This window comes from Lytechinus pictus, chromosome 8, assembly GCF_037042905.1.
Source record: "Lytechinus pictus isolate F3 Inbred chromosome 8, Lp3.0, whole genome shotgun sequence".
Lineage (NCBI taxonomy): Eukaryota > Metazoa > Echinodermata > Echinoidea > Temnopleuroida > Toxopneustidae > Lytechinus > Lytechinus pictus.
The window spans coordinates 38,396,658-38,413,630 of NC_087252.1; the positions used below are offsets into that span (position 1 = coordinate 38,396,658).

The following is a 16,973-nucleotide window of genomic DNA, read 5'->3' on the forward strand; positions in this document are numbered from 1 at the left end:
GATGCTGAATATTATATGAATGATTCCTTCACACAGGAGAGAGCTTTTACCATTCCCACCCCCTTCCACGCCCCTACGAATCGACCCCAGTAAACGTTTACTGGGCATGGCAATGCCTGCATCTTGAGTTTTGAGAACAGAGTTCCGTGGTTCGAACTGCAACTCATGAATTCCGGATGGTGGCTTTGATAAAACATGCTTAAAGGTCAAAATTCTAATCTTATTGTACTCTCGTGAACCGGATAGTTCCTGATAAGGGACATCCAACTTGCCCCGGAAAGTGGATATTCCTCATCGCATCTCATACTCGTCCACTCATTGCTGCGAGGACCACTCAACTCATCTCAACAAAATACTCTTATGAACTCCTTATCTACTCAACGATGTCAAAACCATTCAATTCGTGTTAATTCATATACTATTCTGCTTCAAGTCCCTTTTGATCGAAATTCCATTTTGAGATATTCAACTTTTTATGAAAGGCTGTATACTCACACCTAAGACTTCTTCGACCCTCAATTTCATCTTTGTCACTTCCCCCTCCATTCGGCCTTTTCAGGACCAATCAGTTCGCCAAGGTTATATGTATTACCATTACAACCTCCAAAGATCATCATAGGATAAGCCTAGTTCTTGTAAACATGATATGCGAATTTCAGTGTTCATTTGTTGATGAGTTAATAGATATATAGATAGATAGATAGATTATAGATTTTTATACATACAAAGATTCCTTGTTTTATTGAGATATCAAGATATATGTAACAAAACTTACTGTAAATTTTTGTTGGAAATGGAAAATAAATGAAATGAAAAATGTAATAAATAGACAGATAGATAGATAAATAGATAGATAGATAGATAGACAGATAGAGAAAGAAAGAGAGATAAATGGAGAAGGGTGGGATGGACTGACAGTCATGATCATACTCACTGGCCGCAATAATCAGGTGATTGGCCTTGGTCATCCGGCTAGGCCTATCCCTTTTCCACCAGGTCACAATGGGGGCCGGTGATCCATCGACGAGGCATGTGAGTGTCCCGTTCGAAGATTCGTTAAAGTAGACCCGGTTCGGTTCGGCGGGACTCCAGTAGGGCGCCTCGCTAGGGAGGATCCTTCTAACCGATGCCGGATCTGCAGGAAAGGACGATAGAGGCATTATTTCAGAAAATTTACATAGGTTAATTTGAATACCTTGTAAACTAGTGAATGAATGATTTCTATGATTTCTCTTTTAGCCTATTGCAAGGTCAAATTATAGTGCTCAGCTGGAGAAGAGGGTTGGGGCAGGATTGGGGTTGGCCCCATACATTTTTTTATCAACTTACTCTTTATTTGCATTTTGATAATACGCTTGCCCAAGGGAGTATTGGACCGCTACAATTTCAAAATTCCAAAATACCTTCAAAATCATCTCGATTGATTCGCCTCTCTCGCTTTTATGAATTCTTTGACCTTACGTTTTGGTCTCCCTGGGAAATTATTCATGTTCGCACAAATTCAACATGGTACAGATAATCAAAACATAATATTGCATGGGTTGCGCTTCTTGTCTACTGGGCGAATGGATAACATAAACATTTCATATAAACGGAACAAAGGCAACCGTTGTCATTAATACATGCTCCTTCAAATAGATCAAACAATATTGACAAAAATACCAAACAAAGCAACAACAGCAACATGAACAAAATAGTCATTAGGCATATGGGCGTATAATTAGAATTGCTACTGGCAATATATTTTGTGGGCCTTGTTCTAGATATCGGTTTCGTCAACAAGAACACTATGATCAATCTGGGAGATGGTATGAAATATCCCCCAGCGCAATGTCCCCTTCTCATATTCATTGTATCTTCCTTTGATGGAAGCGCTTCGGATAATGTATCATTAAAAACGCACGTGGTTGGTAAATCATGTGCACTCCCTTGATACGGGGCGAAGTACAAGACGTGAAGTCAACACCTCAAACCGATCCGGGTGCTACAGTCACACACGCGAAACCGACTACTAACCGACCGATGGGAAGCCATTGGAAATAATGTAATAGATCCGATCGGTCTTAAGTCGGTTTCGCCTGTCAGACTGAGGCATGACGATGGATACTTGAAACCGGTTGGGGGATTGACTGCACCAACCTATGCCATATCTGTGACCCGAATTCATAAGAGAGTGTATTAAGATGAAGAAGGTTAAAGCAATCTGGGCCCCGTCACACGAAGGTTAGCGATTAATCGCTATATGAAATGGCCTATCATGATCATCGGTACATGCGCATTTTGCTCAGTATACTGATTGGGAACTAATCAGAATCGTTCTTTCAAAGGTTAAAAGAAGCGGGGACCCGTAGAACAAAGCTTAGTAATCATCGTAGAAGAATATCTTTACAATAAATTTGATCGCATTGACTACACTCTACAATCAATCCTGAAAATCAAGCGCACGATTAATCGCTAACCTTTGTGTTACTGGACCAAGGTTGATTTTGACGTATTTAATCACACAGTCACACCAACAAAAACGTTTTCAAACCGACCAATACTCATATATATATATATTATATTGAAGCAATGTGATTAAATGCCCCATCTTCTAAACCCCTTGGTCATAGAAATGGACGGGAGAGTATTGATCCAGTGCAACTTAAACAAGAGTACATTTAAATTTAACAATATTCTAAGAATTCAAGCCAATCTTTATCTGCAACACAATACTTCTTACCGATATTCATATATGATGATGAAACCTTAAGTTCAATGTTTGACATGGCCTACTTTATTCCAGGATTAATGTTTGTATGAATAATGATGAAACTTTTATAATTATATCCAATCTCATCAACACTTGTATCCATCTTTTGAAGTCCATTGTGTCTCCACAATTAGAAAACCCAATCATTAATAAATAATTTCTCTTTGTTAATTCACCTTGAGACCCCTGCTAAGTAGTTATGGAAAGCCTATTTAACTATGGTACGCCACGTTAGTTTTAATCTGAGTACCGAGGGTCGTAACAATACTCCGTATCCAAAGGAACGGCACGCGATGTTTTGTACGAGTCGAAAGATAAAAGAAAAGAGGTACAATTAAAATGCAACCGACAGGAAATTTACACGTGTAAATTTCACGCTACTGAGCACATATAGGCATATATTGTGTAGTATACTCAATGTACGGACATTGATATTTATATATATATATATATATATATATATATATGGTTCAATATTCTATCACGTCATTCTTCGTATATAAAGTAAAATCATCTCTTAATGTAATTGATGCCGAAATATCTATTCTATCAATTTCTTGTAAATATGATTCATGTTGTGATTCATACTTGAGTCATCGTTTGTTGATCTCGTTAATTAATTTATCAAAATCTCTCTGATCATGCCAGAAATAACCTTCATGCAAAAATCTAAATATGACCTAGGTCAAATTACAAATTTCTATGTACTTATATGGTTTCCCCCACACTCAGCCCTTTATGACCCATCGAAGCCAGCATTTCATCATGTATTTCCCTGACACCTGTTTTAGCTATCTGTGACCTTGAGCGGAAATATATCAACTATTAATAACAACGAAATAGAAACTTGAACAATTATTAGGCTGACTTTCCATGCATACTGGTGCACAGATTAACAGAGGATACTATTTATTTAAAACAGGTACTAGTATTGCCCTGAAACTGTTCCCAGGAGCGCATCGTGTTTATAATCAATATACGATCTAGCTACTTGCTTTCATTTCTCATGTCCACATTTCGATTATGATTTAATTCATCTACTTGGTACATTCATTCATGTACACATTTTCAGTTCCTTATAAAACTATCAAACACGGTTCTGCTAGTGAAGTAGGGTGTTGTACGGATCATTTGATTCCCTTCACAAATTCCCTTTAAAAATGATTTTTTTGTTTTATTGATAATAACGGTGAGTTATTAATGATGGGCGACCTCTGAGGTAAAAATGGGTGAATTTCCATCATAACGATCTCAATACTTCAGGGCTTAAAACGACATTATGCTCAAGCACTTGCCTCTTTGAGATGATTGACTCCAAGGGCCTATAGCACAATATTAATTACGAACGTACTTTGGGTCGTGTCATTTGCCAACGAATTCGTTGAATTATGATAAAAAGTAAGTCATGAGAGAAAACATTTCACGATGGATACAAGTTTGGCTATACAGTCTATAATTTTTATATCGCTTCAAATTGAAATTTGAGTACAAACGAGCGCTTTCGGAGATCAAATATTTGGTTGAAGATGCCACATAATGTTCATTATGATTACCGTTGTCATCATGCTTGTCGATACATATGGTCCTGATAAATAATGGCGCCATTCCCTGCTTCATTACAAAAGGATACTTCAGCTTTTATTGACTATCAAACCAGATTAACGCTGACACTGCAGCTAGGATTATTTTTAAAGTTACTTCCGCCATCAAAAGGGGCGGATCCAGGATTTTCCAACATTTTTTTTTATCATTATGGCTCTCAAGGGGGGGGGGGGCGCACGGGCCGGATGTGCCCCCCCCCCCCTCCTCCTGGATCCGCCAGTGGAGCGAATGCATGTTCTTAGATTGAGAATTTCCAGTGACTTTGGAGACTGAATGTAAAGCATAATGAGCCCGAAGTTTCAACCTTAGGGAGTCTTCGCTTTCACGACGCCGCAACGGATTCAAGAACGTATACAATTGTATTGCAAAATGCCCGTCAAGTGACAATGAACAGCCAAGAAGGCTTTGTCGAAAATTGGGTGAAATCCAAACAGCCCTTTTATCCTGGCATTGTTCGTCATCTCCGAAACGTAGGGCGAAACTGTTGTTTCGGTTCGCAAATTTTCGACAAATACCCCCCCCCCCCCCAAATATATCGACTCAGTTCTATAATCCGCCCCTGCTGCCGATGCCTAAACTCCCTTATTATTTCACAGCTGCTCATGCCTGGGCCTATAGGGCTAGAGAATACGTTTGATTGCAATGGCAAAGAGCGTATTTAGTATGCAGGCGATGCGAAGGGTGTAGCACTTTTTGGCGTTAATCTGCTTCACAGTTCTTAGACAGTGATGGACCATTTTCAGCACACCGTGGCGTCAGATTGGTCCCCAGTGAGCAGTTAAGGCGAACTCTATTAAAATTCACCTCAACGACACACATCTCTATAGTGAAGATGTACCACACAGGAGAAGAACTGGACAGAAAGCTCACTGGATTTTACGGAAGTGACATCACCTACCCTGTAAAAAATGAAGTGTTAATTTAGCACTTACCATGCTTACAGTGTTTGTATAGTGACTGCACTACGAGTGCTGATTTCCTAGTTCAAATTTGAACTAGAAAATCAGCACTCGTAGTGCAGTCACTACACAAGCACTGTAAGTGCCAAATTAGCACTTCATTTTTTTTTACAGTGTATAGATTTTGTCTATGCATATATTGAATCTAAATTGAATTCATCAACAAAAAATGAGATGCAACGAAGAAAAATGATGTAAGGGTTAGGATAGAGGTATATACAATGTTGAAATTTTTTCTTTTTTTTTCTCACATCTATAATGCGTTAACCCATTCAATTAATAATATCATAATGAAATATTTAACCAAATAACGGAAATGGATATTATTGTGCAAACTTTCCACACGGGATCATTCCAACTACGAAATAATTTTAACTAATGGTACAAGCATTGCTTTAAGTGGACACCCTCTTCTCCTTATGCTTTTTAATACTGCTTTTCTTTAAAATGCCAATCCTTAAATTTGTATCTGATCTATATTACATTGTACTATATTTAAATGGAAAGAAAACAAAGAATTGAATTAGAATTGAACACATTCAAAACCTGCATGATTTGAATAATGTTAAAGATGGTTTTCACTTACATGACACAAGTAGAGTAAAATTCAGCTCTGTGGGCGGAGTAGTCTGAATGGAGCACGCGTAGATGTCCTCGTCCGACCTTCTCACTTTTCTCAGTCGAAGGTCAAAGGTCGAATTGAAAAAGTCGCCATCTTTGATATAGTGTCGCGATTGGTCCACGATCGATGGGCCGAAGGCGATGAGACTTCCTTGAAATCATTGGGAAAAGGACGTTTAAGCAGTACTAATAAAATATGTTAATTTAATATTATATGTATATGCAATGCTGTTTGTAATATGGACCTTACAGTGAAGATGTTTAACAATTTGAACAACCGTGCTTAGTTTATTGAGAATCAAATACGAAAAATCAAACTTTGTTGGTTACGATTTCAAATACTACTTCGAATTATTTAAACTACTGTAAGGTTCATAAAGTAAAGGGCATTGTACGAAAACAGTGCTTTTACTGTGTAAATTGGAACTAGGTATAATCACTCCTAAAAGGACAATTCAAACTTTGAATTTAAAGGAGTGATGTATAATTAAGAGTTAGTAGACTGTAAATAAAAAAGGGGAAGTTATTAAAGACAACACTAGCATGAATAATTGGTGTCCTGACAGAACCACACACTTCGGTGTTAAATATACACAATGGTGTTTGTACACTACACCATATAAGACAGTTCTATGATAACACCAATGGGTGCATGTATATTGAATTAACACCATGAATTCAGATTTGGTTTGATGTATATGTTGTGGTCATCCTGAAACACCGACTGACCTATTTATTTTTTAAGACCTCTTTTTGCAGTGTGGACGTTATTGGCAATCAAGCGGCAACAATCTCCTTTCACGTGACCATGAGATCATTTCTGTTCATCGGCCTAGTAATGTCGCGATTTCTCAACCGTTTGACATAACAATTTAGGCCAGATTATAATGTGCGGTCCCTTATACTTACTTTTTCTGCAGGAAGCCAAACTCAATGTCTCATGGAAACTACATTTCACAAAGTACTTTTAAGATAGGTAAATCGTAAAATAGCCTTAAAACGGACTTACTAAAGCTTTTCGACATGTATCCATCGGAGTAAAATCGCATGAATGACTAAAAAAGTGTTTTTTCTCTATCAGTCAGAAGCGTTTTTTTTTCTAAAATATAGATCATTACCCACACTTTCTTTTAGGCTACTGTCTCAATGACTAAACCCTTTCCAAACCGATCGATGGTATGTCATTGAAAATAACGTAATAGATTTGGACGATCTGGAAACGGTTTCGCTGGTCTGCTGTGATACAGTGTCAAAGAAATGAACATATTTTATTTAAAAGTATTAAAAAAAACAGTAGTTGCAGCAAAAATTATTTTATCAGAAAGTCTTTTAAATCAAGGTTAATTGTCAAAATATTTTCATACATCTAGATCTGGTCCATTAATGCAAACTTATCTTTGGAAAACCAAAAAATCTAAGCTCGAAATCGATAACTCTGATGATCACCAACACAGAAAAGCATATGTGGGACACATTTATTAATATTGCTTCGAAGAATACCCGAAGTATGATGGAAATCCGTGCTTATTTTGTCATTTCTCAGCAATTACGCATTCTATCAGCTATTCGGCGCATATTTTCTTTTCTTTATACATACAAACACTTTGCTGGTAATTTTATTGGATTCTGTTCGAACTCATTTCGAGACCGTTACCACAACTGGTATTTATCTTTAACCTTTCGACGAGACCCTTATTCTCGATTTCATTATGCAGATCAAGACATAGTTGTCGAGACTTACCGACCCACCAACCCATGGGACTGCTAAATGTCCTACAAAGTCGTATTCATGACCAACTGTAATTCCATGAACAAGCACGCATTTCTGCCATTAATACATCTTTTCCAAGATATTGCATACAAATAGAATTCGATTAATCGAGTACAAAGCCCCAATGGTTTCTTCTGGCCAAAATGATGCCAATTATTTCTCTCGGAAAGATGAAATTTCGTATGCTATTTCACTTTAAATACCCTTATATATATTTTACCCTTTACATGTTTGTTATATTGGCAAATTTGCTTGACAATTATTATTATTATTAGTAGTAGTAGTAGTAGTAGTAGTAGTAGTAGTAGTAGTAGTAGTAGTACTAGTAGAAGTAGTAGTAGTAGTAGTAGTAGTACTATTATAATTATTAATATTATTAGTATTATTATCATTGTTATTATTGTTATCATTATTTTTATTATTGCATAATACTGTAATGTATAGAAGATTCCAATTAGGATTGAAAATATTGATAGGAAGTCATTTAAGTGAATTAAAGAAGAATTACACTACAAACGTTATCACAGTCGGATGTAAAAGAAATAAAGTTATTGCATTTTAGCAATTCGCTTAAATATTTGCAAAACACGTAGGGGGGTTAACACGAGTAACTTATGGCTATCTTGACGATGCAATAACAACCACGATACGCTAATCGGAGTTGCCAGAGATGCGCCAGCTGCACATCACCAACGCATGCAAGGCGATGGATTCAGCCTCCAAGATGGCGGCCCGATGACGTCATTACATAAGGTCTAGATTGAAAACAAGTGGGTGGTGTGCGGAGCTCGCTATAAGAGTAATACTTACTTATTCCTTTGTTGTTCTTATACCAGACAACAGGATAGTCCCCCAGATCAGAAACTCGGCATTTGAAATGAGCATTACCGCCTTCGTTGACTCGAATCATAACTTGCACGTTGTGTGTGATGAAATAGGGCATTCCAGGAGCTTTAATGAAAAATAAGTACGAGAGGAAAATTGCTTCAATTAGAAAAAAGTCCATTAATCATATGAACAGCGAACACTGCATAAAGCATGATTTCTTTTTTACTAAGGGATCTTTTCTTCAACTTCCAACATTGGATATAAATAACCTTTGGCGTTTAACATTATTGGCATTTTGAATGGCGTATTCTCCAAAAGGATATACACTTGGTATGGAAGTAATGATTGAGAGCTCAGCACTAGGCCTAATCTAAAATTGGTATTATTATTCTTATAACAAATTCCAAATTAGGGATTTTCAATCTTTATTTAGGAATAAAAATATCACTGCTCTACGTGGAAAATTCATAGAACCTCATAAGTGCAAGCGAAGGAAGTTCATTTCTTGCAAGAGTAATTCTTTCGCAATGTGTGACATTCTTAAACGTTATTTTTTTACAGTGTTTATTATGAAGAGAAATGGGTGGATATTTATTCAAATGTAGCCTTTCGCAGCAAGTGATTTCAGGAAAACTTAGAGATCTATTTACATTAAATTGAATGTTTATTTTTTATTTAGACATTATTTTCAGACTTATTTTTTTTTCTTAATGGCTTGCATGACCGTCTCGTCTGGGGGGCTTCAGCTTAAAATTAAGAAGCTTATTAATTTAGTCATAATTAACTGTTGTAAACCATTCATCACAATTATCGATAAAAAATCTAAAAAAACAAAAATATTTGTAACAGCAGGAACAGCAAATCACACGCACATAAACCCTAAAACTAACAAGCACATGCTAATCAAAATTAAAGTTTTAAAAATAAGAGGAGTGAACAAAATATCTTTTGCAAAATGCATAGTAATGAATTCGATGGCAAGGAAAAAAAATCGCTGAAATCATATTATTAATGCAGTCATATCATTCCATATCAATATAATTCAAAGAAAAATGGTGAATTGGCTTCTTATGTGGCTACGTCTCTTCCCCTTTGGGAAGTGGTAAGTATATTGATAATTTTTTTTTAATAGACGAGCAGTTTTTCGCCGCACAGGTTTCAAGAAACCGTTTATTCTTGGTCGATTCACATTTGTAGGAGTAATGATAAATCGTCAAATACATTCACTCGAGTGGCCATGCTTTACCATAATCTAGACATTCCATTAATTCGTGCATGTCGGTTCACTTCAATTACAAAACATGAGAGTTCACACCCACGCTCAACTCTAAATGATTGAATTAAAATATTTATTAAACTGCCCGTATTCTAAACTCCGGTTTACCATAAACCGTGGTCTCAATCCAAGGGCGTAGGAAGGGGGGTGAACCTCCACTAATACTAATACTTCTGGCTTCCCATAATTTCAGCCCTGGCTTTGACCATGGTTAAAGTTAAACGAGTACTCAGAATTTTTTGGGCATTCAATGTGTTTCCATCTTACCCGATACTGGTCTAAATATAGGGGCTGGAAGGTGGTCGGACCAAACATTGAGCAATGGAGCAGAAGAATGGTGATGGAATCAATGCAAATAAAAAATTCTTTGGGGAATCAAGCAAATAAATGTGATGGAATGGTCATGATTTATATCATACAACGCACAAACCAAAGAAACATATAAAAAGCCTCATGCAACATGCGCTTCAATCGCCACGCTAGAAGCAAAATCAGATAATGGTAAACAGAATACGACATCATGTGAAATATAAACGATCTGGCTAAATTTTAGAAAAAGATACAATAACACAAAGAAAGTCATATATTAGCACGAAAACACAGACAGATAGGGATCGTACACGAGAAATAAGACCGAAGAATAAATAATCGTTTGGCATATAAGGTGTCCGACCTAAAGAGTCTCTTTTCGATCAAACAAGTTTTGAAAACATAATATACCTAGGGGCCCGTTTCATAAAGGACTTGTTGTAACTTTGCCATTATGGCAACTACCACGATAACCTTGATTCTGATTGGCTGATGAGCCCTGTTACCATGGTAATTGCCATAACGGCAAAGTCACAACAGTGGTAAGTCTTTTGTGAAACGAGCCTCGTGCATATGCATCTAATGAATAATCATTTATTTATTCTTGTAATAAATCAAAAAATCCAATAATGGAAAAAAAATTGACGAGAAAAAAAGGAGGATCATCACTCCCATATAAAGGAATTGGGGGTTTCGGGTCCTTTTTTTTCTTGGATCCGCGTCTGATTTGTTATAATTCTTTTACCAGTCGAATAAGTCTTGTAAATATCACAAGAGGAGATTTTTAAAATATTAAACCAAAAATTCTTCGAAAGTCACGGTAATTTTGAGAACCTTAAACCCCTATTAGCTTTTTTTAGAAAACTGCCCCCGGACAATCCTATATTCACCACTTGTATCTGTTAGGCTAGTCAGCTGTAAGAGCACATAATTATATAATAAAGTGGATAACAAAATATCATTTAATAGTTAATAGTGTTTCCGAGAAAGTGCTTGTCCTAAATCTTAAGTAGATATAAAGCTTTATTTTGAAGAATGATATGAAAATATTCTTAAGGGGAAATATAAATGAATCGTGTTTTTTTTGTATGACTTAACAAAGGTATGGAGCCTTGGAAGTTATACTATGTTGGTGTAAATTGAATCATTTTAGTATTTTAGTATAAAAGTATCATATCAATGTGTATCACGCATACGGGAAAGGAGTAGACATTTATTCCCAAATACTAACAATATCATCTTGTGATTGCTAGAATTAAAAACATGTAGTATTTTTTTTAGAATAAGGTAAATAGACACCACGTCAATTCATGAGTATATTTGTTTTACCACTTAGCTTAGCTTGAGTTAATTTATCACGTAATTCCTTCTTAAATTTACATATTCCATAATCAAGACAAAACATTTTTACGTGCTGTAAAAGACAATTTTCCAAAAGTAGGTAGCCTAATTTAAACAGATATTGAGTCATTAAGCTATATCGAATATCAAAGGTAGATGCTTAGTCATTGTTTCATATAATGTGTATCGTAAAACGGTACACCATGAGGGGAATATTTCTTTTTAATATTCTTTATAATAATTTAATATTTTTAATATTTTTAAAAAAATAGAGTAAAATTCGTGAAGCAAAATGCTGAAAATTTCATCAAAATCTGATAACAAATTATTAAATATATTGTGAAAACATTAATATGCACATCGACATGAATATCCATTTGATGGATTGATGATGTCACTTTCCCTTTTCTTGTGTTATTAAATGAAATCATAATTGTTTCATTGTTTCATTCATATTTAAATGATATGTTCCCTTTATAATGAAGTAGGTTGCACCAATTAATATATGATCCATTAAATAAGTTTTCAATCCAATGTTTTAGTTGTTGGAGGAAAATATTTGAATAAATCTAATTTTTTTATAATAAAATACAAAAGAACAAGTGGGGATATGACATCATCAGTCTCTTCATCCTCATCCTTCCATCAAACGTTTAGAAATGTATTGCGAAATTTGAGTAAAAGATAAAATGATTTAGGTTATCTTTAATAGAAAAAATAGAAAAGCCTGGAAGCAGACTATCATTTCACTTTGGTGCATATAATTGAGGTATGCATGTTGGAAAGATTAGAGGATATTATGATACATGTAATAGTACATAGGAACTAAATTACGCATCCTTATTAAAAATACAGGACCCACACAGGGACGTTTTGGTCTTGAGCTGAAGGTATTCATAGTGACTGCAACATATTAGTTGTAATGTGATTAAGCTCATCTCAAGTAGATATGAAAGTATTAATGGATATAGGAATACGGATGTTCGCAAGGAGTAATGAGGATTTATTCTTAATTCTACTTTATCGGAGTTCTATTTCCCTTGAAACACTGAATGGCCGAACAGCTGATCTACTTCAGCTATAGACTTTATGCATATGACGTCATAATCTTATAGCGCCCTCCCTCAGAGGACATACGAATACGCGTAAACTTAAGTTGTCTGAGATACGCCAGCTTCAGATCACTAGCGCATGGAAGGCGAATGATTTTAGCATCTAAGAAGGGAGTTGGATGACGTGAATCCATAAGTTCTTTGGTAGAGGGCTTTAGACATCATAGTTTTTAAGCGCTACATAAGCAAGTATTATCATCATTCACTAAAGCAAATTTATGTTATTAAAATTTCAAGCATTATAAAGTTAATTGTATTTCTAGACAATAAGAAAAAAAATTCTTAACAAGGACATTGTAGGGGTAAATCTGAAGGAGATCGAAAAATAGACACTTTTTTCTGGTATTACTTCATAATTACTTCATAACGAATTGTTGTCTTCATAATGTCGCCCTTAAAGGTAAGTCTTTATTTTAGTAGACCAACATATATTTTGTAGAAATTAAACAATACCAATAAAAATATCTTACATGTTATGGGAAAATTTATCTGAGCAGGGTTGAAAACGTTAAACAAGAAGGAAGAAAGCATGTCTTAAATTGAACTGAAAAAAGATTTGAAACTTTCTTTGTTGAAATATAATGAATAAAACTGATAATGGTGTGATTGATTCTCATCGCGAAATATTATAATTCCTCTGATATTTTTCCATGCAACCATATTAATTTGATTTGAAATTTATTGCACCGCCTTTTGAATTATATGGTGCCAATTGGTACTGGTAACAATAATTGGTATCCCGGACTTGTCTGTAGTACGAAAAAAATCGCATTTTTATCATAATCGAACTCAACGTGTGCACAGGTTAAGCACTCGAGAAAATAAGATTCGGAAGCTCACCTGAAATTATCTTCAGGTTTCAAAAAATCAGTGCGAATCGGTCAATAAACAAGTGTATGTAAAAATCTATTTCAGTTCACATAAGGTAGTGTTAAGAATATATGAATTCATAAGAAATGCATTTGAAATTTGAAAATATTTTAAATATATCCTGATTCTGTACAAAAGAGGGACACTTTTTTTACAATGAATCAAAATTTTAGGAGAGGAACTGCATCTCTCAAGAAATTGTTCAGTCATGTCTTTTGAGATTGTGAACACGTGCATTATACCGATAGGCACGCCTTCTCATCAAAGGTCTTTCTTGTGATATAGACCGTTTAGATGACTTTAAGGTCGCATTCGAAGGAATATGCTACGGATTAGCAGTACACCGCAAGTTGGGTTTAATTTTGCAGTAGTACTAAAAGTTAAGGAACGGCAATCTTACAAGAATTTAAAATGAAAGCGTTCAAGCATTAGCACTGAAATAGCAGTGAAAGTATTTCGAAAAGCTGATTCTATAAAAGAAGAGATAGATTTTCATTCAAGAAAAAAAATGCTTCCTTAAAAAAATAAGATAATATGAAGCGTTGTTACTAAGCAGTGAAGGACTAAAACAGTGCACGCTAGATAGAACAGTGATTGGGTGGGTGTTTCATAAAGCTGTTCGTAAGTTAAGAGCGACTTTAAGAACGACTGGTGATCCTTTCTTGTGGTAAATATGCACCATTCAATGTTCATTGGTGATAGCTTAGCGCGTAAGAAAGGTTCACCAGTCGTTCTTAAAGTCGCTCTTAACTTACGAACAGCTTTATGAAACACCCTCCAGGGTCTTGTACTGTTAAAGGGTCTTTTACTTTTTTTTTCATCTTGGTTTGTTTTTTATTGCATTTTTTTCTCCATAGGCAGCACCCCCAGGTATTCTGGAAGATGTGTATATCTATTCATTTATTTTTATATTTTGGCTTTTCAAAATGACATCAGCACCCCCACTTTGAAAAATAATCGTTCCCATGGCCCTGCAATTAAACATGGGCACGAGTCACTCAGTATATGGCCCTGGGAAGCGGGGGTGCTGCTGCGTGTATTATTTTCCATAGGCAGCACCCCCAGCTATTCTGGTAGATGTGTAAAAATGGAAAAATCTAACCAAAATGACCTTCGTTTTGTAGTGAAACAACCCCCTGGTTTTTTTTGTTGTTTTTTTTTGCTTTTTAAATTTACATCAGAACCCCCACTTAAAAAAAAACGTTCCCAGTGCCTTGTATTAAAACACGGGCACGACTCACCCAGTCTGGCTATCACATGATATTTCAAAACATTTTCAAAACTCTCGTAAAGGTCTCTTTCCAAATACTGTGAACACAAAGTTATACCCCACCCGTGTTAACATTTCTATACTGTCAAAAATGTTTCAGAAGAGGAAAGAGTGAACTGCAGCTGAAAAAGGATAAGGTATTTAAATAAGATTTCTACTCACAATGTGGTTTTGAGGTGATTCCTAGGTACCAGGCGCTGAGATTAAATTCTCGATACATATTGCGTTGAATTGCTGTACTAAAGGCTTAATATTCAAAATGTAAAATAAAATGAACTGTAACGAAACACTATGGCCCGTATTCTGAAGTCGGGTTTTATTCACACTCTGGTTTAAAGTTATGGTTTAACTATGGATAGCCAGTTGTGGCATAAATCTCTAACAGTATAATTTTTTTTCTCTCTTTAATCATTCTTAACCGTTCTGGAAGGATAGATAAGATAGCTTTCTTCACCATTCACGAGTTTAGGAAAGAGCACGGTAAACATAAGAAATATACAATGTTTTGAAAGTTTTTGACATTTTTGGCTCTCCATAATATTAGCACAGAGTTAGATCATGGTCTGAGTTAAACCTGACTTCACAATAAGGGCCAATAAATCATACCATCAATTTTTTTTTCGCTATTGAGGTGAGAAAATGCAAGTTTAGTTTAATTGTCAAAACTAATACAAATTTCAAGAAAGTCCATATCACGAGGACCTTTGTCCTTAATGCCATATAATCCCCCATCTGAGCAGGGTTCAAAATGGGTACACTCTAAAAACAAATCAGTCAAATATGACTAGTTAATAGGGTCAGCTGGGTGCAACTGTTATTCTAGTCATATTTGACTATTTTCTAGTCGTATTTTACTAGAACAGAGTTATTTCTGACTAGAATATATGTCAGAAATGTGACTATCAGTTATTGCCAAATCAGTTGCACCCAGCTGACTACTGATCTAGTCAATTTGACTGATTTGTACCATGACATTTGCTCCGGCGTCAATTGTTCCATATACTGAAGGAAAGACCAACTTTACCCCTGGATTTAAAACTCTGCCCTATCCTAAATCTAACATAAAACCCTAATGCAACCGTGACCCTAACCCTATATCATAGAAGAAATAAAGCCCGGAGCAATTGTCGGCGGAGAATATGTCGTGTCACCTCAAAATGAGGTGTATGTAGTGTAGACATGGTTGCAGGTCTATTTATCAAAACCATTAAAACTGTATAATTTGATTCGATGCCGTTGGATGAAGTTTCATTTGTTTGTATCCTCAGTTATTAATCACGTTATACATAATGCATCTGGAGAAAAAAAGACCATCAATAAACCAATTAATTTATAAAACATGTTAAAGCACTTGGTAACAATCAGGTAATTAATGAATAATTGTGATAATGGTAGTTTGAATAATTGACGATGAAACCTCTTGCTTCCAAAAATCATCCCACGTTTGAAGTGATTCTGTATATATTATTCCATCAAGAAGGGTAAGGATTCAGGTAGCCCCCCTCCCTCAGAATCGAAAACCTCTTTGCATATTGTGATAACAATCATGAAAATGCATGTAAAGTGTGCACCAAAGCACTTTTTCAACATAAGAATGCAAAAACCCGATAATATCTTTGAATATTAAAAAAACGACGAAAAAGCATGTAAAGTGTGCACCAAGGCATTTCTTCTCAAGATATGAATGTCAAACCCGTTAATACCAATTTTGCCTCCCCCAACCCAGGGAAAAAGAAGTAGGCCATAAACCACCTTGATTATCAGTGGAATTCTCTTTTTGTATCAAGGACATAGTATACCTCCCAAGGTTACACTTCGTAATTCCGAAGGTTCGTAATTCCGAAAGTTCTTTATTCCGAAGGTTCGTAATTCCGAAACACGCAAATTGCCTATACCTCGATGTTCGTTAATCCGAAAACGTAAAAGGGTTCGTTAATCCGAACATTTGTGGCGTTATTCCGAAGGTTCGTTATTCCAAAGGTTCGATAATCCGAAAACGAAATAAGGTTCGATGTTCCGAAGGTTCGCTAATCCGAAAACGAAATAAGGTTCATTGTTCCGAAGGTTCGTTTGTCCGAAAACGAAATAAGGTTCATTGTTCCGAAGGTTCGTTAGTCCGAAAACGAAATAAGGTTAGTTAATCATTTAGTTTTCGGACAAACAAACCTTCGGAATTACGAACCTCATTTCTTTTTCGGATTAATGAACCTTCATAATTACTAACCTCACTTTGTTTTCGGACTAACGAACCTTCGGAATTAC

At 35.7% G+C, this 16,973-nt stretch overlaps 1 protein-coding gene across 1 annotated transcript in view; it reads right to left on the reverse strand.

The window, feature by feature from the left end:
- The window catches only part of LOC135155304 (limbic system-associated membrane protein-like), a 38,398-nt gene extending 23,445 nt beyond the window's left edge, over window positions 1–14,953 (reverse strand). The window contains exons 1-4 of the mRNA XM_064104258.1: window positions 14,874–14,953; window positions 8,516–8,656; window positions 5,900–6,085; window positions 935–1,135 (exon numbers count right to left, since the gene is read on the reverse strand). Of these exons, the coding sequence (XP_063960328.1) occupies window positions 935–1,135; window positions 5,900–6,085; window positions 8,516–8,656; window positions 14,874–14,931 (586 nt within the window). The 5' untranslated portion in view covers window positions 14,932–14,953. The remainder of the gene's footprint in view (window positions 1–934; window positions 1,136–5,899; window positions 6,086–8,515; window positions 8,657–14,873) is intronic.
- Between the last annotated feature and the right edge of the window lie 2,020 nt (window positions 14,954–16,973).